General features: G+C 32.2%; 1 protein-coding gene across 1 annotated transcript in view; it reads left to right on the plus strand.

The window, feature by feature from the left end:
* Positions 1 to 25,955, plus strand: part of LOC143917925 (neuroligin-4, X-linked-like) — a 283,330-nt gene that overhangs the window by 183,971 nt on the left and 73,404 nt on the right. The window contains exons 3-5 of the mRNA XM_077439556.1: positions 335 to 484; positions 585 to 785; positions 6,801 to 7,296. Of these exons, the coding sequence (XP_077295682.1) occupies positions 335 to 484; positions 585 to 785; positions 6,801 to 7,296 (847 nt within the window). The remainder of the gene's footprint in view (positions 1 to 334; positions 485 to 584; positions 786 to 6,800; positions 7,297 to 25,955) is intronic.

Consider the following 25,955-nt stretch of genomic DNA (forward strand, 5'->3'; position numbering starts at 1 on the left):
ATCAGTAGATCAGTAGCTATTAAAATAGATATAAGATGTATTGTGAACATAATTTAGTAATAATAAAAAGCATTTAAAAATCAAATAGGACATACATACAGATATACACACACATTTTTTCTAGATCATGAAAACGTGATAAGTCGAATTTTCGCATTGTCACAAAACTACATCTATTGTTACTACGTACATACATATTTAGTATGTAAAATTAGACAGTATCAAGTTGAAAATTTTAGATTGGCATAGTTGAAAAACAAACAAGCATTAGTTTTCATATATATGATTATTTTATCAAAATTTAATGCGTTGCGTATTTCGTTTTCTATTTCAGATGGGCAACGAGATGTGAAACATCCTGTGCTAATGTACATCCATGGGGAATCCTTCGAGTGGAATTCAGGAAATCCCTACGATGGCTCTGTGCTTGCGAGCTATTCAGATATGGTGGTTATCACCATAAATTATCGTCTCGGCTTATTCGGTGTGTATTCTTGAAAACGTTCTCCATACATTCAATACATACGTATATAAAATAGGACGCGTTATATAATATTTTAATAAATTATTTTGGACATTTTCAGGCTTCCTCAACGCAAATCCGACACCGCACCTGAAAGCCAGAGTGGCTAATTATGGACTGATGGATCAAATTGCTGCTCTCCACTGGGTCCAGCAGAATATTGAGCTATTTGGAGGTGATCCAGCTAGTGTTACACTTCTGGGACATGGCTCTGGAGCTGCCTGCATTAACTTCTTAATGATATCACCTACAGTTATGCCAGGTATTATAATCCTTAATGTAGTACATACACATTAATGTTAGATAATTTGAACGAAATTCAAATTAATATATTGCGTACTCGGAGCGCAAAGGTGATCAATTTACACAACTTACATATGTAGGTTGTGTAAAGTTTCCTTTCATCGACTTGGACTCGTCTTGAGATATGCTCGCTTATTCTCCAACTTCATCCTCCTTTTGATCCTCGACTTACCTTTCACAGCCACATCAAAACAGTCACTGACGTTTCCTTTTGTCAATTCGGATTTGTCTTGAGATATTCTAGGTTATTCTCTCTTTGTCTTTTCGCTTGCTTTTCAACTCGCTTGTTAGAAGTAAGCTAGAGTATAATGCGATTTTGTGGAATCCGCACGAAGCAAATTAATCTCTCATGATTGAAAAAGTGCAAAAAGCATTTCTTCGTTTTTTATATAAGAAAGAGTTTGGGTATTACCCATATCTTTAGCCTACTCCTTTCTTTTTGGGCATGCTTGGGTATAATTCACTTGAACTTCGGAGAAACTTCTCATTAATAAATTTCGTTCTCCATCTACTACATGCTAATACGTCATGCCCATTGTTGCTGGAACAGTTGGGATTTATGTCCCTAATAACTATGAGGAGGGACATCATTTGATGGCTGTACCTCCTGCTCGCACAGTCTTTTTTCGAATGGCTCCTTTTCCAAGAGCTATTCGACTTCTCAATGAAATCGTTGCTGCTGTGCCTGAATGCGATATTTTCTACCTAGGTGAGCGTAGATTATCGGATATTATTTTTACATATTTGTCTGGTAATCTGCGCTCATCATTTTTTTCCTAATTTGAATGTGATGTATGAATGGAATTTTAATCTAATCTCTTCCATTTGGGCCTCGCAGGGATGTTTTGTATTTGTAGCTTGTTCTTATTTATCGGCACAGGCTGTAGGTGCAAGACATTCCATTCTTTGTATTATTACTACTTATTAAATTATCTTTACTGTTTTTTTTATGATTGTTTCAGTGTTGTTTTTTTATCTTTTCTTTTTTTTGTAATTTCTTTTTTTTATCTTATTTTTTGCTTTTGCTTTTTGTTCCACCTATTTTTTTTTCTCCTTCTCTTGTTTTATTATCTAAGCTATAGTGGCGCATTAGGTTCTTCCTGTAATTCCACAATGGCCCAAAACTTTTAAATAAATAAATAAATAAATGTAGGCCTTTGATATGGTGGACCATAATATTTTATTTATAAAATTAAGACGTTTTGGTTTATAAAATGGCTTGAAGCATCTTCACGCAAATTACTTTGAAAATCGGAGGAAAATTGTATATTATCACCTCAATAGAATTGTTTTCCTTATTCCTCAATATAATTTTTTTCGCATTCTGGGGTACCTTAGGGGTCCAATATGGGGACATTGTTCTTAATTTTAATTTACATTAACGACATTTCCAACTAAGTCAACCAGTAGCGTGGTCTAGTGGTGAATGTTGAATTATCTCGTACTTGATGTTACGAGTTCGATTCCCGCTAAGTCTCGCTATTGGCCAGACCTTGGTTTGACAAGGTCGATCGTTTCTTATCAGAATTTGCCAATTTTTCTGATTTTCATTGAAAAGATTCCTGTAAAATTGGCGTTTCCTTCCCAATTTTCTGTTGCGAACCTTTAGTTATTGTTATATCTTAGGTTTCGCCATATTGCTCACCATATATGTATGTCTCTGTGGTTGTTTATCGAATATAAAAATTCGTATTGTTACATGAAACTTATTCATCGTTATTTATCGTATTAATACGATGTTTGTAATATCTGACCATAGATGTTAGATATTGTTTAGATTTACATGTATCTATGTAATAATTATGTGGACCAGGAAGGCGCATTTGGGGTTTACCTGTTAAGCCCTCCTGGTAAATTTGAAAATAAATTTTCATATGCAAACATGTGTTGTACATTTGAAAGGAATTTATTAAATTTGGCATTGAAGTCAGAACTTATGTATAATATTTATATTGTATTTTGAAAAGTAAAATTTGATTTGAATGTGTGAACAAAAACAATTAAATCAAAACTGGAATATTGTCCAAACTTTGAAGTTATAACCATTGGCCTCGAAAGATATGTACGGTAATTTTGATATGAACAATTTAACTGTTTGTAGAAGTTACGAAATGTATCTCAAAAACTAATTAATCTTTGTTACGTAAATGTATTCGGAGACGTGTAATTAAAGCGGGGAAAGTTTTTATTACGAAGTCGGTGAGAGTATATGTATGTATGTTTACGTAATGAGAGAGGTTAAAATCTAGTTAAATATTTGTTGAAAACATTTTCGGTCAAAAGCGTCTAGTCGTTGAAGATAATTAAGCCGAAGTCCCTCAGGTGATATCCGATTGGTTTCCGGAACACGTATTCCAGCTAATACCCGTCCCGAATAATAAGCTGCGATTTGAGTGACGTCGCCAAACAAAACCCTTAATCCTTTAAAATAAAAATAAATGTGTCGGAAACAAATTATAAAACGATTCGGCGCTTTTCGGCAATATTAACAATCGGCGAGATTTCAATGGAAATCACGTAAATTTCAACCAAAAGACATACTATATATGTTCATTGTGTTTTAAAAGCGCGTAGACGATGTAGACTCACGTAAAATGTATGAATAAGTCATTCGGCGAAGATTGACTTTAATCCGATAAAATTTCAGATTCGTCGAAGTGCGAGAGCGTCAAAAAGAATTTTCGATAATATTTTCTTTCAATACATTCCCCCCCCCCCCCGCCTGCAGACAGATAAAGTCTACGGCCGGTATTGTTATGAAAATATAAAGAAAATTCGTTTTATGAAATGAGGTTTACTTTAAAATTTAAGCATAGATTTTACACGCAAAATGTCCACTTGAATACCCTGTTTCAAACGGACTTGGTTTTTAGTTTGAATCAAATTTGAATTTTAAGCTTTCGCTTATAGTCGGAAACGAATAAAATGGTGGATCGATCATGGCTACGAGAGAACCGATCATTGAACCGAACTAGTACATAAAGAACAGTAAGTTGTACATAAAGAATAGTAAGTTAGTACATAAAGAATACGAATATAAACTTTTAACTTGAAGGGTTCAGTGGTGTGGAAAAAATCGTATGGTCACAACATTTTTGACTTTTCTAAAAGAAGAAAATCCCACTTACGGCCAATTAAATGAAATAGCTAGTACATAAAGAATGCAAATATAAATTTTCAGCTTGATACGTTCAGGGGTGTGGACAGAATAGTGGCCACAACATTTTTGACCTTTCTAAGAGAAAAAAATCTCACTTCCAGTTTATTAAATTTAGTAATTTTTTTTTATTTTTATCACATTGATACAAGGATTATACTTGAATTTTCTCGTGAAGAGCACACGTGTTTAAGGGGTCGAAAAAAAGTGAAAGAAAAATCGAACACGAGTAAACTACCACTTTCGGTTGATTTTATATGTAACTTGGTATTAAGCTTAAACTTATAGATATGAAATTTCGGCTCCATAAACCAAAAGGTTTCTGAGAAAAACATAAAAAAAACCTCTAGAGTTAAAGTACAACTTCTGGTTGAGGTAAAAATATTTTTAAAATATTAAGGTATAAAATTTATAATTTTTATTACATATAAAAACTCTGTAGTCTGATTTTTTGAGTGGTTTGTTAGATAATTGAATTCAAAAACTTAAAAGAAAGAGGACACCAATAAGGGGAGGTACCATTTCCAGTCAACTTAAAAATTTGAAAACTATTTACATCGTATGGATAAGTATTTTAGAAACCGATACTAAGCTTCAGTTCGATAGGACTAACGGTATTAAAAAATACACAGGCACACAGACACACAGATCTGTGATCGATTCTGAGTTTAAACCAGTCAATATCCCGAGTTCGAACTTTCGCATGATCATAAAAATTCATCTAATGTTACTAAGTACATAGATAAAAGAAAAAATAAAATAATAGTTACCAAAATTTTAATTGTAAATAAGTCTGAAGAATTTCTTTATATGACGGAATATAAAAGCTTGGGGTGTCCATATTATATAACCTGTAAATTATGCCCGTACAAAGTTGCGTGGGGGTGGCAAGAATGTCGTCTGAAAAGCCAGCTGTCATCACGTCAATCTGACAGATTAGTCTGATGAAATTTAAATGATTAAATTTCTCTTCATGTTGTCCTCCTCATAAGTCATGTAGGGGACATATTCTAACTTAAATGAGAGCTATGTAAATCAAATATGTTGGTAAAATATCAAAGTGTCTGGAAGTGGTTCAAAATACGCTTACAAATATCTAGTGAAACTAAAATTAATCTATGTATAATATTAGTGAATTCAAAAAGGAATGTGCAAATGTATATAGGCTTGTAATATTAAGTTTATATAAGGTGAGAGTAATATAAGTTTAAATGAGTTGCAAACGGGTGGTAGAAAGACTAGTATTGATCTGTCTAGCTGTCATCGTTTCGACCTGACGAAAGATTCCGATGTAAATTTTATTGAGTTCGTTAATGATATAACTCCTCTAGCTTCATGTTGGATACATTAGCTTATTTAAATGGTAAAACTAATCCCCGTATGTCGGTACAATATTAAAGCGACCTAAAGAGTGGAAGTGGTTCAAAATCAGATCACAATTTTCGGACGGGTAAAAATGTCACTGAACTAATAGAGTGAAGCTAATAAAAAGCTTGTAAAAATAAATTTATGACTAAATTATTATGGATGCCTTGCCTATCAAATACCAGATAAGAAATTGGTTAGGTTTATGAGTAATTCTCAAGGGGAGGGGGGGGGGGGGTGTGATGGCACGTTTTCTTCGTCAACACATCAGATAATAAATAAGCTAGGTTTTTGGAGTCATTCTCACAGAGGAGGGGTGGAATAAGGGTGTACGTAGAGAGGTATAAGTGAAGGTTCCACTTTATAAAAAGTCTATCGTATTCTGTTATGCATCAAAATGCTATCGCATTCTCCCAACACTCACATTTCGTTTCAGTTTCGCATTGCATTTTGGTCAAGAAATACAACATTGTTCGTGCGTATAGCGGTCAGTAGAATTTGACTTTTATTTTTTGTAAGTTTTGAGTCCGTGTTTTGAAATATTTCCATTAATAAAATTTTATTATAAAATACGTAAGTTGTTGATATTATTAATTTATTTGTGGAAAACTTCCATTAATATTTTATATTAATGGATATTTATATTATTTAGACGATAAAATTACTTGTCAACGTTATGTTATAGACAGTAATTTTATTATAGACAAATATTATTATTACAAAACATACAGTGATATTATTAAAGACCTTGCATTGAATTTTATTGGAATAATATTTTATATATAGGTAGTTAAATAATAAATAATTAAAAAAAAATTATTTTACTTCCTTACAATGTTAAAACATAGCTTACTTGATTCTCGTAAGTCACACTTCAATCGGATCGACTACATATGTATATGCTTATATATTTTTAATACAAGCTGTGCTGAACCGGTTGAGTGGTTTTGGAGCACTGCCTGTCGTTGATTTTATCAATTATAAAAGTCAATGTTTCCATCAAAATATAATAGGTAGTCATTATTGTGATTAAGCGTATTATTATTATGATATTAAGATTGTGTGACTGGCCACAGTGATGTATGCAAATTTTCGTATAGTGTGACGTCACATCAAAGGAATTCACTATACCGTTTGTAAAGAAGTTTTATTTCGACATCGTTCCCATTAATTATGCCACAGATGAACATTAATCCCAAAACGGGTACCACAACTCTAAAACATATACTCCGTTTCCACCCCATCATGTATTTGGCGTCGTTTATAGTTTGTCCACGACTCGAATTAACGGGTAATTAAGCACCGAGAGATAGATCTAGTGGCAGCTTACTGCCAATCATTCGAGTAATTAGCCGGTTAAAATCGACCGGACTGAATTCCGGACTGTAGCTACTCGACCGTATATGTTTTGAAAATGGGATTTTCTTATAATTCTCTTTGTGTATTTTCCAGGACTTTTCCATCGAGCGGTTTTGCTATCTGGCTCGGCCCTCAGCTCGTGGGCCCTGGTCGAAGATCCTGTCAACTATTCGGTCCGCCTGGCCAGAGAGGTCAACTGTACCATTCCCGAGGACCTGGCCAAGGATCATGAGGAGATAGTGGATTGTTTGAGGGAGTCCCCGATCGAGGAGTTGCTGGAAGCTGACGTGACGGCTCCTAATTACTTGTCGGCATTCGGACCCTCGGTGGACGGTGTCGTAATAAAGACTGATTACGCCAAGGAATTTCTCACTTACTTCATACCGAACGACGTGCAGAGCTATGCAGCTGCCGATTCCAGTTCGAATTACAACAGCCACATGAAAAGGAGCGACAGGAACTCTGGCAGGAACATGCAGAATCGGTATGACCTGCTTTTCGGGGTTGTCACCAGCGAAGCGTTGTGGAAATTCTCCGCGCAGGACATTCAAAACGGGTTCGAAGCTGAGAGAAGAGACAGAATACTAAGGTAATAATTCATTTATTATTTTACTACTAGTGTTGTACCCGATGAAATATCATCGCATGGGTGTTGGCAAAATATAAGAAAGTCACAAAACAAAATTCTATATTGAACCGTACAGACACATTCACACATACCGGCAGCATTATGAAATACTAATAACTATGACAGCATTTTCGATACAAATTCAGTGCAAATGTATGGAAACTTGCACAAGACAAAAGTTCTACTTCCGGTAGTCTAATTTTGTTAATTTTTTTTTTATTACTTAAATTCACTATCAGTATTATACAAAATAAATATCAAGAAGATTAAAATAATTTAAAAGGTCAAAATTAAATAATGAAGTATTGTTTAAAAAAAAAATACTACTTCCGATTTATGAATTCTGACCAAAACCTTATCAGCTTTAAGTTAGTACATAAAGAATACAAATATAAATATTCAGTTTGATAGGTTCAGGAGTGTGGACAGAGTAGTGGGCACAACATTTTTGACCTATCCAAGAGGAAAAAATTTCACTTCCGGTTCATTAAATTAATTGATTTTTTTTTTTATTTTTACTTAAAATCACTATTAGTATTATACATAATATCAAGAAGATTAAAATAATTTAAAAGGTCAAAATAAAATAATGAAATATTGTTTAAAAAAAAAATACTACTTCCGGTTTACGAATTCCGATCAAAACCTTATCAGCTCTAAGTTAGTATATAAAGAATACAAATATAAATTTTCAGCTTGATACGTTCAGGGGTGTGGACAGAGTAGTGGTCACAACATTTTTGACCTACATATCCAAGAGGAAAAAAATTTACTTCTGGTTTATTAAATTTAGTGATTATTTTTTATTTTCATCACATTGATACAAGAATTATACTTGATTTTTTTCGTGACAAGCACACATGTTTAAAGGGTTGAAAAAAGTAGTGGAAGAAAAATCGAACAAGAGTAAACTGCCACTTCTGTTTGACAGATGCTAACCAAATTTTATACATAGCTTATACCTTTAATTTGAATACAAAAAAAGAAATAATTTTATGAATTCTGGTGGCCTGTAATCCATTCATTCTGTTTTCCCGAGATTCTGGAGATATCGAATTAAAAGAAGTAATAACAATTTGTCAATTTAGTCAAACAGGAATAGTGTATTTGGAACTGAAAATTTTGACTGCCGCGACTTATAAATATAACGGCTCATATAAAAAAATCTGCTTTATTCTAATTTTTATTGAGATAAATCGATTGGTTGGCGGTTCAGGACATTGTTTAAAATCAATTAATTTTTTATTTAACGCTACTTGACATTACGAAAGTTTTCCACTAGTTCCAACGATGAAAAAAATTTATATGAAATTCGCATTTTTTGCTCCGGCTTAATATATGTGTTAGTGCTTTCATCTCACATAAATGAAATCGACTTTGGAACGATATTACTGTCAATCGAAATGATTGATATTTGAGCAACTTTTTTCATAGCGATTAATCTGCTCAGCCAACAAAAGGCTAAAGAAGATCTCAAAAGTGTATAATCTTGCAGCATTCGCAAACTTTGGTCTCGTCGGGAGGCTGTTTTTTTTTTCTCATGGCAAGTTTTGAACTCTTCGACATATGCTAAACGCGAAACAAATCTTTTCCAATAAAACTTTTCCAGAGGCTGTCGTCGTTTCGTCATTTAGCAATTACGCTGTAACGCTTCACTCTATTTGATATAAAATTTTACGGTTAAACATCGTAAGTTCTCAAGTATGACGAAACATTTACTACATACATTCCATTGGGCAGATTTTTTATGCGTTTCTCAGAAACCTTTTGATTTATTGAACTAAAATTTAATATCTACAAGCTTAAGCTTAATACCAAGTTATGTATAAAATTTGGTAAGCATCCGTCAACCGGAAGTGGCAGTTTACTCTTGTTCGATTTTTCTTCCACTACAATTTTCGGCCCTTTAAACATGTGTGCTCTTCACAAAAAAATTCAATTGTAATTCTTGTATTAATGTGATGAAAATAAAACAAAATCACTAAATTTAATCAACTTAAAGTGGGTTTTTTTCCTCTTAGAAAGGTCAAAAATGTGGTGGCCAATATTCTGTCCACACCCCTAAACATGTCAAGCTGAAAATTTATGCTTATATTCTTTATGTACTAACTTAGAGCTGATAAGATTTTGGTCAGAATTCGTAACCCGGAAGTAGTATTTTTTTTTAAAACAATATTTCATCATTTTATTTTGACTTTTTAAATTATTTTAATCTTCTTGATATTTATTGTGTATAATACTGATAGTGATTTTAAGTAATAAAAATCTGACAATCGGAAGTAGTACTTTTGTCTTGTGCAAGTTTCCGGGTTTGGTGCATCCGCTCTAAAATCGCCAGATAAACGAACGGCAGCTTTAAACGTAATTCTCGTTTTGTCGAATGATAGATTGCACATCAGATGACGAGTAACCTTTCGATGTGCACAGATGCAATTATTTAAATTGAGTTGGATCTTTCTGGCGAGTTTAATAAGGCAAGATTCGGAACTTATCGAATATTGCCTTATTAAACTCGCCCGAAAGATCCAACTCAATTTTAATAATTACCATTTTAATAATTGCATCTGTGCACATCGAAAGGTTACCCTTCATCTGATGTGCAATCTATCATTCGAGAAGACGAGAATTGCATTTAAAGCAGCCGTCCGTTAATCTGTCGTTCAATTTGTCTGGCGATTTTAGAGCGGATGCACCGCATCCCAAGTTTCCATACATTTGCGCTCAATTTGTATCGAAAATGCTGTCATAGCTAAAGCCATGTATAGCTAAATATGTCATGTGGGTTGGTCACATTGAGACTCTGGATTGATTTTTATAGATTTCATTCAATACATTTGTTGTGATTTACTGTATCCGAGGTTAGAATGAACTACTATCCGAGGTTAGAATGAAGCATCATCTTTTCACGTACATGTTTTAGTAATACAATATTTCGTTTGCACTTTTATACCCCTGGAAAAAAATGCAAAAAAACCTCTCAATTAACGCCTCGCGTGCAACGGAACCACAGAACTTAATACCGGGCTATTCTTCTAAAGCTCTCCGCGTGTATTTAAAATGGAGCTTTGGGCTTTGCAACAAAAGCTCCATAATTGAATACTCGCACGTTACTGGGAAAAGTAAGCTTCTAAAATGATACGCGAGGCAAAAAGACCTCTTTTTGACATTCGTAATCCACACTCGGATGATTAATTCGAAACCATCGCATTATGAACCTACCCATAATACAATATAATATATGTATGTTTATTTTTAATTTGCGTTTATGTCGATCGTAGGAGTTGTTTATTTGGCTTTGGGTAATAGCTCCAGGCAGTTCCCTTTGCGTAAAGCGCTCTTTGCTATTCCGTATTTTATTTCGTTTCGATATTTAATTTGCTCTTTCATGTCAGAAAAATAAAAATTGTAATAGAAAAAGAAAGGTATTTAATTTTATATAATTATTTGCTGAACGAGACATCGTTGACATTTATTGTTATATGTATAAAACCTTTACTCTGCTTTTGTTTGTTTTTCGTCTCTTAGACTATGTAGACTTTACATTGACGTATTGTTACAATATATCTACACAAACTCAAATTCTATCAATCTAATAATTTAATAACATATAAATAGATAGCATTACAAATTTATTAATAATAATGAACGTACAATGAAACCATCACATAAAATTTGAGAAGACGCTTTTACAATTAATGTAATATAATATATTTGTATATTGTTTAAGCTTGTTTCAATTTCATTCAATATTCAGTCAATGTATTGGCTTTGATTTGAAGATCAACATCTATTTATAAATTAACATACGTTTCAAAAGTCTTTGATTTCATCCAGTACTATTTCAGGAATGCTTACTAAATTCAAAAACGAAATAAAAGGCTTTGCATTAATCCAACTGTAAATCTTTGGAAGCTCAGTGAAGGACCATTACTTTTTTTAACGTATTTAAGCCACGCAATAATACTTTATTTCATATTATTATTAAATTTATCTTGCAAAACCTCTAAAAGACGTTAAAATAAAATTTTGCACCAAGTTCAATATTTTTTTCAATTTGTTGTTTTGTTATTAAAAGTCCATTAAAAATTTATTGGAAGCATCTAGTTATTTAAAAAAATATTACAAAAATCAATCCAAACATTATTTAAACATAGGCTTAACTTTATGTGAAGATCTGCCAAATATTTTCAAACTGTGAACTGTAAATTTTTTGAAGAAATGTTTTCTTTCATTTCGATTTGAAGCAGTAATAAAAACAGAGGTAAGCTTGATATTGTGAAAAAAGTTTTAAATACATATATATGTACATATATATACGATAAAAAAATCTCATAAAGTTTTTCGAGTGACACGAAAAAGTGAAAAAAATAGATTTCGCTTACGAGTTTGGTTCTTTTTTAATTTATTCGTTTAAGATTCGCTTAAATTTCGTGTATTCGTTTAAGTTTAAAAAAAAATGTTTTCATATCGACTTAATTGGTCATTAATTACATATAATAAATAGGCAGATATTATATTAAAGGTGTACATAAAATCGACGATCGAGAAATTTGGGTCAGCATACAAACAGTATGTAATCGTAATATATCAGTTTTTATATTGAACGGGCAGTACTATTCAGAATTAAATTTACAGCTTATTTCAGCAGTTGCTTCCTTAATTGGCGTATGAAATACTATTATAATATTATTCACAATTAAATGACTTTATAATTATTGTAAATATTGGACATTCTGTTGAATCTAATAAAAGTATTTACCGCCTTAAATGATCAATAAAGTAACAAAATCATATATTATATGCATATCTAATCAAATTTAACTAAAAATATCAGTTTTTTTTAAGTTTTTCGTCATGACATATATACTTAAATTTCATTATATATACATATGTACATATATATTGTATGAATCTATAAACACTACAAAAATTATCCTTTCCAAGCTACATTAATTCACTTTATATTATTCCGCCCCGAATTGATCATCAGCTGATTTATTTCTATTCACACGAGATGAATTTTCGGAAATTGTCCACTAAATAAAAGCCACGTAAATCAGGAGATGTTTGTATACTCGTATAGTTTATACAATTCGTATATATGTCGGTGTAATAAAGCAAAATAAGTCCATAATTAAACGCAAATATAATTCCGCAGGCCGGACCGCAATAGAACCGGCCCCAAGTTCGGATAATTTATTATTTCCGCAAGGTCAGCTTTTCCAAAGCCACCTATACAACACGTATATTACACGCATTACATATCGAGCGTGAATGTGCGATATTTATTAAGGGTGTGTCGGCCGTATAATTTATCTCGGGACTAATTCGTTCGAAAGCGATAAATCACGCGGGCGCGCGGCGCGGGCGCCCGCGTTTGACGGAAAAGTCGGCGGGAAAACTCGGGAAAATCCCGCGGACGATCGTAATCGTCGGAATGAATCGCCGGGGCTCGGAAGATGGATTGTGTCATTTTCGCCGACGAAACTCGGGCATAATGCCGCCAAAATAGGAAAAGTTTCCAGGGACTCACGCCCACGCAATCAGCCCCACGTCACAGGGTTCGTTCCTACTAACGGACCAACCCACATCCTCCCTCTAATACAGTGATTCTCAATCGGATTCTGTTCTACGGGTAAGAGAGTCAAATAAGCAAAGGTGGAAAATTTACCGATGGATGCTATCAAATCAAAGCATGCGCACCTGATTTGTATAGTGGCACATCAATTCCGGGCTCCGAGCCTTTCCAAAGGTCTTCATAGTTTATTTTTCTTCTTCAAATAACTAAACGTAGGTGACTACCATAGCCAGACATCTTTAATGGTGAATTACTAATCAGGAGGAAGCCGAAACAATTTTTCGAGTCCGAGTCTCATCCATGACCTGATTTTCCAGGCCAATAGAGCAAGAGAGCTTCGTTCTCCCAAGCCAATGTTTCCCTTCCATTTTCTCCTCTATTATTGTTTGTAGAATGCCATATTCCATCAAAATAGCTAGCAGTATTGCTTAGTGATTACGTTTATGCTTAGCAACTAGAGGTTACCGGGTTCGATACCGTGTTAATCTTTAGTACTACTGGTCAGACTTGGATATTTGTGACTTCAAGTCGATCGAGTTTTTCAATTTATCTGACTTCATTATTGAAACGGTTCCTTCATCAAATTGACAAAAATCATCCTACCCGCTGTCACAAATATCTGAATTTGATTTATGTACAATATGTAAAAAAATTGTACAAGTCTAAATCCATAAATATCTCTATGGATTAATTAATTATTAATTTATTGTTCTTCAGCCTCTCGAAATACAAACGATTTATGTAATAAAAATGCTGCAATGTTTGTAATTAATTGTCTAGGAAGGATCATGGGGTCAATATATATGTTAGGCCTTCCTGGTATATATCATAAAATAAAATAAAATAAAAGTTTACGGCGCTTTTCTAATCAGTTTAAGCCGGGATCATAATTTTGATTGAAATGCCAATCATTGAAATATTTTTGATTGAAATCCTAATCATGTAATTTTATATATTTATAGTTTATGATTTCGCACATTTGTTATTGAAATATTGTTTATATTGCCTTTTTATTTTATTTTATAATTATTTTAGTACATTAGGTTATTTTTCATATAACATTTATTTTTTTATGAAGAAGCTGGAGGACCGTTTCGTTCCTCACATGCTCATTTTGGTTGTTAATTTGGTTTAGTGCATGGATTAATCTATCATGTTCCACTCTATCGAATGCCTTTTCGAAGTCGATAAAACAGACATATTTATATTCTCTTTTTGGATTCTCTACACTTTTGCAGAAGCACGTTCAAACAGAACAACGCTTCTATTGTTCCCAACCCCCTTTGAATCCAAATTGTGAATCGCTGATCATGCTTTCGCACTTACATCTTATACTTTCTTGAATGAGTTTGAGCGTGTGGCTCTAAAACGAATCAATCTATAATCTACATAAGTTGAATTACAGTAATAGAAGAGTCGAAATTACAGTTTTAACGGAATCATTATTTGGTGTATTTAATGTGTATTAAGTCGAATATAATAACAAGTTTGTTTGAAAAATATTCAAATACACATACACATATTTGAGACCCTTAGTTGGCAGCCACTGCAGCCTAATCCATCCCCTATCCAAGACCCCCGTTCTCTGTTTCGTACAGCTACCCGGTTGGTCCCGGGATACCGCTTAATCCGCACCGAGGTTGACGTCCACGTCCAAAACTTGCGTCGCGCATTGTTATCAAATTTGCAACAGTCACAAAGATGGCGACAATCCCTTACGAGAGTAAAAAAAATCGCAAAAAGAAGTAATTCAATTACGTTGGGACTTTTACGACGGTAGGATGTTGCTTTTTTAATGCAAACAGTTTGCCGGGCGTTCAACCTAAAGTCTAACGTACATATGTAATATATGTAAATCATCCAAATCGACCGAGAATGAAAGTAAGTTTTCTTACACAAAATTTGAAAATGTAATAATAGATTAAATGATTTGCAAACGAGTGATATAAAGGAGAGTACTGATAGCTAGCTGTTATAGTTTCGATCTGACACCAAATTCCGATGTAAATTTTATTGAGTTCGTTAATGATTAAACTACTCTACTCCAGTCAGAGACATTTGCTTACGTCAATGTTAGCTAACCCCCGTATGTCGGTAAAATAACAAAGCATTCTAAAGAGTAGAAGTGGTTCAAAATCAATTCAAAAATTTTTGACGGTCAGAAATTTTATGGAACTATTAAATAATCTTCGACATGTCGGATGACAATAACGAAGTGGGACGACTTTAAAGTGATAAATTGCTTATAAAATCTAGCATGATAAAATGTTGATAAAACATCGCAGTTTAAAAGAGACGCTCTCAATACAAAAATTCGAAATCAGAGAGTTGAAAATAAAGATACATAGATGAGATCGAAAAGAGAAACGTCAAACAAGCGGCCAGAACGCCTTGGCCAACGAAGAAAAACCACATCAATTTCCATTTCAATTTTATAAAAATATATTTTATCATTAATTATATAGTCTATTAGTGAAGTTAAAATATATATGAAAGCCCGTAATGCAAATTTTATAACAGTGTAGGAAGTTTTGCAGACCAATTGATGAAGTGAAACTAATAAATATAATTACTTGTAATAAAAACCTTGCAATTATTATTTTGAATAAAATACCAATAATTTTACTACCGCCATCTATGTTTAAAACTAAGAACTGGATAGACGTCAGGCACTTTTCAGAAATTCAAATTTCAAACGCGTCTTACACGATATTTTTCACCATCGTAATGGCGGAGGATCCATTTACTTATATTGATGACCAAAATGAGCAATATGGCAAAGTATGAAAACGATCGGATAAGAGGCAAACTTATTCCTGAACTGAAATCGTAAGTGAAATGTAAAGGAGGTATGTAATAAAAAAAGAAGATATTGTTGAGGTAATTCCCAAAAAAGGGGACGGAGAATTCATTTAATTATAGTTTTATAGATTGTTTCAGCCTTTTAAACTAGCAGCATAGATCAATGCTTAGCATGTAATGCTTTCAATTGTGTGGTGACAGGTTCTATCCATAGTGTGTGCTGCTGACCACACCTTTGGATATGTGACTTGGATATAGAGATTTTCCGATCAAAGTTTGCCAATTTATCTGATTTCATTGAAACCTTTCCAAAAATTATCTCTCGCAAAAAATCAAGATATTAAGCATGTCGATTTTCGCTGATTTGTATACATGCTGCATACTTGTCCATAAATGTCTCTATGGATGTTAAACATTGTTTTGATTTGCCTTATAAAGTACTTAATATAATGTGTACGATTGATAGAATAAAATAAAAATACATACACGATGTTTAGCCTATTTGGCTTTAAAAATATACAAGCCTTAGTTTTCCATAAAGTATTTAAAATAAATTGGAACGATTTGTAGAATTTTTAATGTACCAGTTAACTCGCTAATTGCGTAAGTATGTATGTAGGATGAGCGGAAGTCTTTCGGAAAAACGCTCAGTCATTTTGCGAATATTCGTTTTTGTTTTTGCCGCGTGAAACAAAACATTATTAAAATATGTTCTCGACCGAAAACATTAGTCTGTGTTCCGGAAAACTTTGCTGAGTAACAGTTTATTAAAAAGGTTAACCATTTCGTAGTCTCTCTCGCGTATTAAACAACCGCTCTCGCGATTTTCCTCGAATTTTCACCGCATAAATACGTAATTATTGCACCGGCGGTATTTAAAATTAAGCCGAACAATTAATTGAAAGACATTTTGATTAAATTATTTCGGTACAATAAGTGTGATTTGAAGCGACGATTCAGATAATTCGCATCGAATTATAATAAAAATCAAGTATTGCGAAACTCCAATCGTCGAACTAAACTTTGGCGTTAAAACGGCTTTTGTCGTGACATTATAGTTGATGCAAAGTCTCAAATTCATGTAACTGTAATGACTTCAATCTGAACTTATTTATAATATAGGCAACGATAACTTAAATTAATTCCTGTATTTTATTGGTCAGTTAGTTAGACTTATTCATAAGAAAAATGGTCGTTAACTTAAATCTGTAAACGGTGAATGTATATTTGATATATTTTATTTTTATTTCAATCGAATATGTACACTCGCTTTTACAGATCGCTCCAAAGCAATAAGTGTACTATGTAATATAGATAAAATACGATCAATAAAATCAATATAAGAATCACACAAAAATCATCCACTATGGAGAAATTTTATTATACAAACCGGCGAACCAAAAGACGCTGAATAACTTGAGATTGGGAAGGAGATGCCAATTTACAGGAACTGTTTCAATGCAAATCAGGAAAAATCTAATAGGAAACGATCGATTTGGATTCACAAACCATGGTCTGGCCAGCAGCTATTAATAAGAATCAACCAAGACCACTCTGGTTGGAAGCATAATATGGTAACTTAGTACTAATCCACACTGCTGTTTATTAGATAAAAGGTCAGTAATTATTATAAGAAGTCAGCTATAAACTGTTATATATCAAGTTCTATTATTCTATCGGGATATATGTATGTATAATAAATAAATTTTATGAGTCAAAACACGGAATTTATTTTATAATTTTACAGAAAATACATTTTAATGAATTAACTCACTAAACTAGTTGAAATCATATGTATTTAAATATGCAAATAGTAACTGACCAAAATATGTTTAAAATATTTTCAATATTTTGATAAATGAACGGACAAAAGGTTTAATTTAATGTTTTGAATGGAAGTTTGTTATTACAGTGTGCATAATTACGTTTATGTATATGTATGTATGTAGATTCGTTTGAATTATTTCCACAAAAATATATGCGTATTTTACATTACATTTTATATTACATTTTCAAAATGATGAATTGGCAAATATGATGTTGTTGGAAAGTATTTGCATCAACGAGTTTATTTCGTAGAAATCGCTTTTATTAAAAAAAGTACGTAATGCAAAAGTCTTGTTGTTTGAGCTGCAAAAAAAAAAATAGGGAAAAATAAATGAACACATTTATGAAAGTAAAAAATTTTCGACTCGGAGATGTTACGCGGGAAACGCGAAAAATATGCAAATTATTTACGCCGAGGAAAACAAAGAAAAATCGTTATTTGATTTTGTATGCCGTACAGTCAACATTTTTCCACCATCCGGATCAAACATTACTCTCCGACATTTTGTGACACGTGTCAAATATTATGATAGCCCTTCGCGATAAATATATTATCACCCTTGTACAATTGTTATACACATATTTTACCCAATAAAATATGAACCACAATTTAAAAATAATTCAACAAGACATATTCTTCTAAATTATTTATCACAAACATTTTTTTCGTATTAATAACAAATTAATTCACTGATATATTTCATTTCTAGTACTAAAAATTCGGTTAGTTTCTTATAAAGCAAGCTCGTAGTTTTCAATATGTACTGTCACGTTCTATGGATAGGTTTTACATTCAAATAATCTTCCACATGTAAGATTACAAAAACGAAATGGGACGACCTTAAAATGGCTTATGAAATAGTATGATAAAAGGTTCGTAAAATATCACATTTTAGATTCACTAAGAAAAAAATCAAGCCAGGAAGACGAAATAGTAAATAAAAGATCAGTCCGAGTTGTCAGAATGTAGCGTATTAAATTTAGCCGTAGCACGTACGTATGTATGTAAATATATCAGCAACATTTTAACATTCATATTATATAACCTATCAGTGAAGTAAAAATATATAAAGAGATATTGAGAGTCCATAATTTAAATTTTATAAGGTATAATGTAAAAAAGATAAAGTTAGAGGCGTTTAAAAATTAAAATCTGACAAAACGAGTCCACAGAGCTGTCATCGTCTCAAAAATTTTTGGATTCGTAAACCTGTTTATTATTATTTTCCACCATCGAACTAGCGGATCAATTTAAATTTCTGTCGATGACCAAACTGCGCAAAATTGCAAAGTTCCAAACTGATCGGAAAAATATAGGATATAATAGTGTCAGGCCAAAAAGCGAAGTAAAACTAAAAAAACGTAAAGAAGGTATGTAAAAAAAACAGCTTTGTAATAAAAAAAGTTGATTAAGATGATATCGATTCAGTCAAAATCCCAATCAATATATTTTTAATTTAATTTAACTGATTATTACTTTCAACACTTAATCCTCATATTGTATTTTAAAAGATACTTTTAATTATACTGTTTGACAAATGATGACTTTTTTTTGGTTCAGAGACGAGATATGAATTTTATTATAGACAATATATATGCCCAGTGAATACAAATCTGGTAATAAAAAATGTCGATTGGCTCGAGATTCGGAGATATGTGTTTTTTAAATCGCGCGATTTTTATATATCTTCGTGTTGTTTGGTCGATGTCTCAAAATCTGTCAATTTCCTGTTCAAAATGAATATTGGAATCTATAGTCGGGTATTTTATTTCATTTGTAATACTTTTAGCTTTCAAATCTCTAGTAGTCGTCCAGATCAAACCAAAAGTCAAAAGTACGTATTTTCACATGGGATTTTTTCCCACTGTTAATACTATTTTATATTGAGTATTTTCTATTGAAACATGTTTATTGGGATAGTGTTCTGGCTACAATATTTTTTGTTTTCGTTTAAAATGGTTAATTGAAAGTGTGCTGAATTTCAAATCGGTAAAATTACTAGTGGAGCACGGTAAATTTTTCGTGTCGAACAGTGTTATCAATAGTATGTATATTCGAAGAGCACTTAAATTCGTATAAAATTGTTAATTATATATTATTGTGCAATTATTGACTCGACTGAAATCTTATAAATAACTGACTTGACTCGTTGAATTTGATGTTATGAATTTAATGACGCAGTCTGATGTTCTGACTTGACTTGTTTTTGATTTTTTTGATTTTTTTGACTTGTTGAATCTGATGTTATTAGTGACTCTCGAATTTAGGTACAGTTTATATAGTAAATCAGATGATGTCAATGTTTATCATATACGGATTTTTTTATCTGATCGCTTTGTGGTCTTTTTATTACATACCTCCTTTACGTTTCACATGGCTTTCGTGTCAGTGTTCATTTTTATCTCTTATCCGATCGTTTTCATACTTTTTCATATTGCTCATTTTGGTCATCAATACACGTTAATGTATCGTCTGCCATTACGTTGGAGATAAAATATCGTATACAACGCGTTTTAAACACGCGGAAAGTAAATCTCCCTGACGTTTAATAAGCGTTCGTCCCGTATCTTGCAACCTGTTCGCCTTGATATGGCGATATAAGATTTTAATTGTTTAAACGCCTATAATTCACTCTATATTTTATGAAATTTGCTCTATTGGTTCTCGTTATCTCTACTATATAAATATTTATAGTTTTAACTCTCATATGTATATATAAATTTCAAATTTGGCGTGTAGCTTCTTGTAGGGTAATACACGATATATATTGATTTTTGGCCAAATATGTCAGATTTGACATTTCACGGCTAAAAGTATATCTCTTCACTGGGTTTTATCTGCGAGATAAGTATTCAATAATAAGTTATGTTGTATCTAATTGTTAATATGATTTACAATAAGCTTACATACATTTAGTTTTTTACAATAAGCTTATTTCCATATATGATTCATTTATTTATTTAAAGTTTAGATCAATTTGTGATATAGCGTAACAGTACATATGTATGTACATCGTATTTCATAGATATGTAATGTGATATATTTTTACTATTTTTTTTCAAATATTCCATTGGAGACAAAAGCTGTTGTCGATTTAAACTCAATTACGTTTATATATTCGATTGTAATAGGTTTAAAGATCACTTCAAACAATTTGATAGTCTTGTATATTGCGCCGAAGAAGGCAATGAAATTCGAGCATTGTACGCACGCCTTAGAATTCTTTGAGAGCTTTCCATACTCTCAAAGCTTATTCCAATCATTTTAAAAAGTCGAATGCGCATCCGGGAAAGCCGACGAAAAATATGACTGAAAGCCTTTCGTCGGAACGGGAAAATTTGCATAAATAAATAGCGAAAGTACGTAAACTCGCCTCCGTGTGTACACGTCGAATTCGAGACGTACACGTTGTCTGGGGATCATCCTTTTTCATTTTTCGAAATGTCAATATTCGAAACGGAATGCTTCACACACACGAACACATATATTTGCGTATTGAAATTTACATTTGGAGGGTTGGTTTGTTGTGTGAAAATACATACGAGTCGACAAACACTGCGAGGTTGTTCCAAAAGATGCTGCTGATATTGCACTTGCCGCTTGTATCTTGGAAAATACACGGGAAAATGCTGACTCGGGAAATGCTAAGACACGTCGACAGTAAGGTGTGACTGTTTCGATAAATTCGCATTTGGATTCGCGTTCGAAAGATATTCGCTTCATATATAAAATTATGTCTTCATTCCAGGTTAATGTCGTAAAATTTAAATCATAATCTGTCCAAAAGTCAGTTAACCCAACAAACCTGTATGAGGAGAGAGAGACGGTGGTTAAGTAAATATTATCTTAATAAGTTTCTTTAATACAATTAATCTCGGCTGAGGCGTTTAGGTGAGGGTGGAGTAATTCTGAGATAAGTATATAAGAAAGGGTCGTAAACAAAACCGCTGACTCGGAAAATTCCAAGCGAGTGCAAAACACAAAGTCTTGACATATTCGTTTTATTCAGCTCACGAATTTGAATATCGTACTATAATATATACGTATGAATTTGTTATAATAATAATTGTTAGGAGTTAAGTTTAATAATTTTAAATGAATCAGCTTATTTTCACATTCAATATTATATTTTTTATACATATGTATGTACATAAGTTAAGTTATAATTTTTTTTTTATTAAATCACAAATAATAATAAAACACAACATTTATTAAATGCAATGAAACTGTCATAATACTGATAAATTTTAAGAACATATTAAATATAAGCTCTATTTGTATACATTGACAACTTTTAAAAAGTGTTTTTACTATTATTATAGTTATTTATTTGATTTTTATTTTTAAATGCTATATATATATATTGTTACGTATACTAAAAAGAGCTGTCGGATTAGGCCGAGTAGCATCTCTGAGACTGTGACCGTTATCTTTGGTTTCGAGGATTATCTGCAAACTAAGTGCTTGCACTTAGCGGCGATAGCATTCCCGTGCAGTTCTCAGAACTGACCCATACTGTGGGAATACATATCCAAATACGTGACTATACAATAGGTAAACAGAATAGACGTCCTGAGAGATCTACCTCTTATAAGGCGGTACGTAGGGGATATCATGTCATTCTGGACTGAGCACTGCCAGTGCGTGTATCTCCTTAATCACCAATAAATGCTGTAAAACGACTGTTGGTCTTTTACTTGGATCCTCCACCCACTCCTACGCAACAATAAATATTAATTACTAAATTTTAATAGCTACTGATCTACTGATCATTTTCTATTTTACAATTTTAATTTAATTTTGTTAGTAATCATAGTATTATATTATTCTAATGTTAATGTACAGCATAATAGGAAAAAGAGCTCAAAAACCTATTTACAATTCTTATAAACGCTCATAATACATCTAATACGTAATATTAATTAAAGATTCTCTAAAGTCGACGATCTAAAGCAGATTGTATTTAGTTAATCTGTGTTTATACCTGAAGGGTATAGATATTTTGTTGTAATCACCGAGACTATTCACAAGTGTGTTAGTATGGATATTAGTGATTCTGTCATAGAATCTACTGATTAGTATGTTAATGTCTGTAACTAATGGAATATTATTTATGGCATGCAGTTTTCTCATGTCAGTATATATGGGAGTATTATAAATTATTTTTAGAGATTTATTTTGTATTATTTGGAGCTCGGAAAGGTCAATATTTGAGGCGTTATTCCATGAAGGTGAAGCGCAGGTTAATAATGGTTATATTAGCGCGCGATATAATTTTATTTTATTTTGAGTTGATAAAGAACTATGGCGATTAAATATTGGGTATATTGAGGATATACCCCGCATCGCCTTGCATTTTGCTCCCTCAATGTGAGGTGCCCATCTCATTCTTTTATCGAACGTTACTCCTAAATATTTTATTACTGACTGCCATTACAGACTTTCTCCAGGGGGGATTTTCAGATTTGAACTTGGCTTATGCTTTCTGTATTTATTTATAAAATAACACTATACTATATAGAATTGGCGTGTTTATAGAGCTCTTGTACTTCGTACTTCATACAAAATAATCATTTAAATTGGCTTTTAAATTTTAAACTATATGAAATATCATTATAAGAGGTACGAAGAGTATCACATTTATATTTTTCATCAATTTCTCCATACACTTCGTATCTGAATACGTCCATTTACATTCTTTTGAACGCCAAACCCAGTCAAGTGATTATAATAATCAATTAGTGTTTCGCAAGCGGTCGGATTATGAGAACGGGTTCGACACCCTTAGTAATTAGCGAGTAATGGCTTTCATTCGAATTAAGTCAGGTATGCGACGGTGGTATCAAACTTTCCCATTTGACCTCTCACTCCTCAAAGGGCGAAATCTCATTTAGAGTTGAAACTATGACCGAATGCCACTTTTTGAAAGTCTCGGAAAAGCGGCCGAACGGTAAATAGAGCCGGGCGGGTGTGTTGTGTTCTACTCGGGTCAAATTAAAGCATTAGTCGGGACATTTAGAACTGTTTGTAAACTAATTGTTGGTCGTTCAACAGCCTCCGTGGTGTCCGGTCCTAGGGGATAAACATTAAACTACGTTACATGGACCCATGATGGACTGCGACCATTTGAATCCAACCCCTACCCCCGTTTGTCGCTCGCAAATTGCTGTAAACGTGCAAAAAATGCTGTCAAATTAAGTCAAATCCCAAACGTTGTGGTTTTACATCGATAAAATAAAAAGTGCAGCAAAAGTCCTATTATATTTTTTTTATATTCAGATCATTGCAACAATAGTCAGTTCTATCTTCCAGTAAGTTTTCGGAAGCCATTTGTTCTTTAATAACTTATATTTCATTTGAATTTACATATAACTTATTGATGCGTATGGCTCTCATACATTTTTTTAAAAATAAAAACATGTTCAAAATCAACGACTATTACCACTATTCAATCCATGAATCAATAAGTCATTTCATCGATGAAACAATATCATCCTGATCTTCTTAAGTCTTTATAATCCTTGGTAATTAAAACATCAAACATGTACATTCATTCTAAATCTTGGTTCAAAATTAGCCCAATAACATTGTTTCTTTTCTCGGTTAAATTTTCTGTAATATAAGAAAAATTATATTATAGAAAAAGATTTATTGAATTTGAGCCCTGCAAAATATTCGAAATATTTTAAATAATAACAAATTTATAAGTGAATATATCGGTAAAGAAAAGGAAGAAATTTTCAATTAAATTATTCATAAGAAGACACTAATTTATGTTTACACTTTATTAAGTAAATTGGCCTATTTTAATTTGAATATGGTAGTATAAATCTTAATAGAATAAGAAAATTGAAAATAAAACTCTTGGAAAATCATTATAATATAAGAAAATTGTTAAATGAAAGTTTCTTAAAATCAAGCAAAACCTTAGATTACCTCAATAAATAATAAACGTTAAACGTTTTTACTTAGACATTTTGTTTTGCACTAAATATGGAATCGTAATTAAAAGCAATTAATAGTTCGGATTTTAAGTTTTTATTTACTTATCCGGGCTTCCTTTCATTCCGGATTAACGAGAATTCGCTGTATTTTGTTCCTTACGAAGGCGTATTTTGTATAATTTATTCAGAAAGTGATAAATATATACATATGTAATTGTATAATATGATTAATAAGGATAAAAAATACTCATTTATTAAACAAAATAATCGATTGCGATTGTAAAAATAATTTCTGAATTACATATATTAATTAATTACATACTGTGTATTTGTTTAAAATGCTATGGAAAATATGTGTTGTTAAAAAGTTGTTTGAAAACGTGTGGAATTTCCTCCGTAAATAAATGCCGATGTGAAAATTGAAATATGAAAAATTTTTGAAATATTTCTATATTGAAATCACTTACAGTCGAAATGCCATGTTTTTGGTGTAAAAACAGTTTGTTTTTGCCATTAATGGAAGTATGCCGACAATCAAACCGGGAACTTGCCCTTTTTCTAGGATCGTAGAAGGGTCGTGCGTTAAGCAAGGCTTTTAGATTGTACAATGGATTCAGAGTGAAAATCCAGTTCAATTTAGGGATTCGTAAAGGACTCTCGTGGGAAGTTAACATTACGGCAAATGTTTTTGACTAGTCTTGTGTCGTGATAAATTATGAAAACAAAAACTCCATTTAGTAACAATTATGCTTTGGAATTAAATCAAAAAACAGTTTACACTCGAAACTTATAAATATATACTTATAAATATATTACAAGTTCTATACAAAAATCGTTTTCAAACAATCGTAAAACTGTAAACGTTTGCTAAACAAGAAGTTGCATTAAAGTGAAGTTGTATCGAAGAGTATCTCTTTCATTTTGGAAAAGTTAACATCGAAGATAAATTTTACGACATATTCCTGTAAACTTTTGATACAGTTCTGATACAAAATATGATTCAAAACGGAGTCTCACTCTGACAATGGACTAGACAGTGAATATATATGTAAGTAATTCCAAAATGTTTCAAACATCGAATAGTGGGCTTCGGAAACATATATTTTTTTAATTTAATAAATTATTCCGTCTTTCAAACGCATATATTTAAATATTCAACCTTACTTCTCCTCTGACAATGGTAACTTTTAATTATCAGTTGGCGTAATTACAAACTTTCGATCAAACTTTCAGGCTTTGGAAGCGCCATAGGCTCAATATTAAAAATTTAAATTTATAATCAACCGAATTGAAATCGACAAGATACATCGTTATTAATTTAAATTTAAATTTTGCAGTCTAAAGCGTCAAGTATTATATTTATACGTGATACCGTAAATTTACTTTCGATTGGGAAATTTAGTAAATTATTCGATTACTTTTTAGGCTAAGGTGAATGCATTTTCTAGTATATTTTACGAATTGAAAG

Source organism: Arctopsyche grandis, chromosome 1 (genome assembly GCF_051622035.1).
Source record: "Arctopsyche grandis isolate Sample6627 chromosome 1, ASM5162203v2, whole genome shotgun sequence".
NCBI lineage: Eukaryota > Metazoa > Arthropoda > Insecta > Trichoptera > Hydropsychidae > Arctopsyche > Arctopsyche grandis.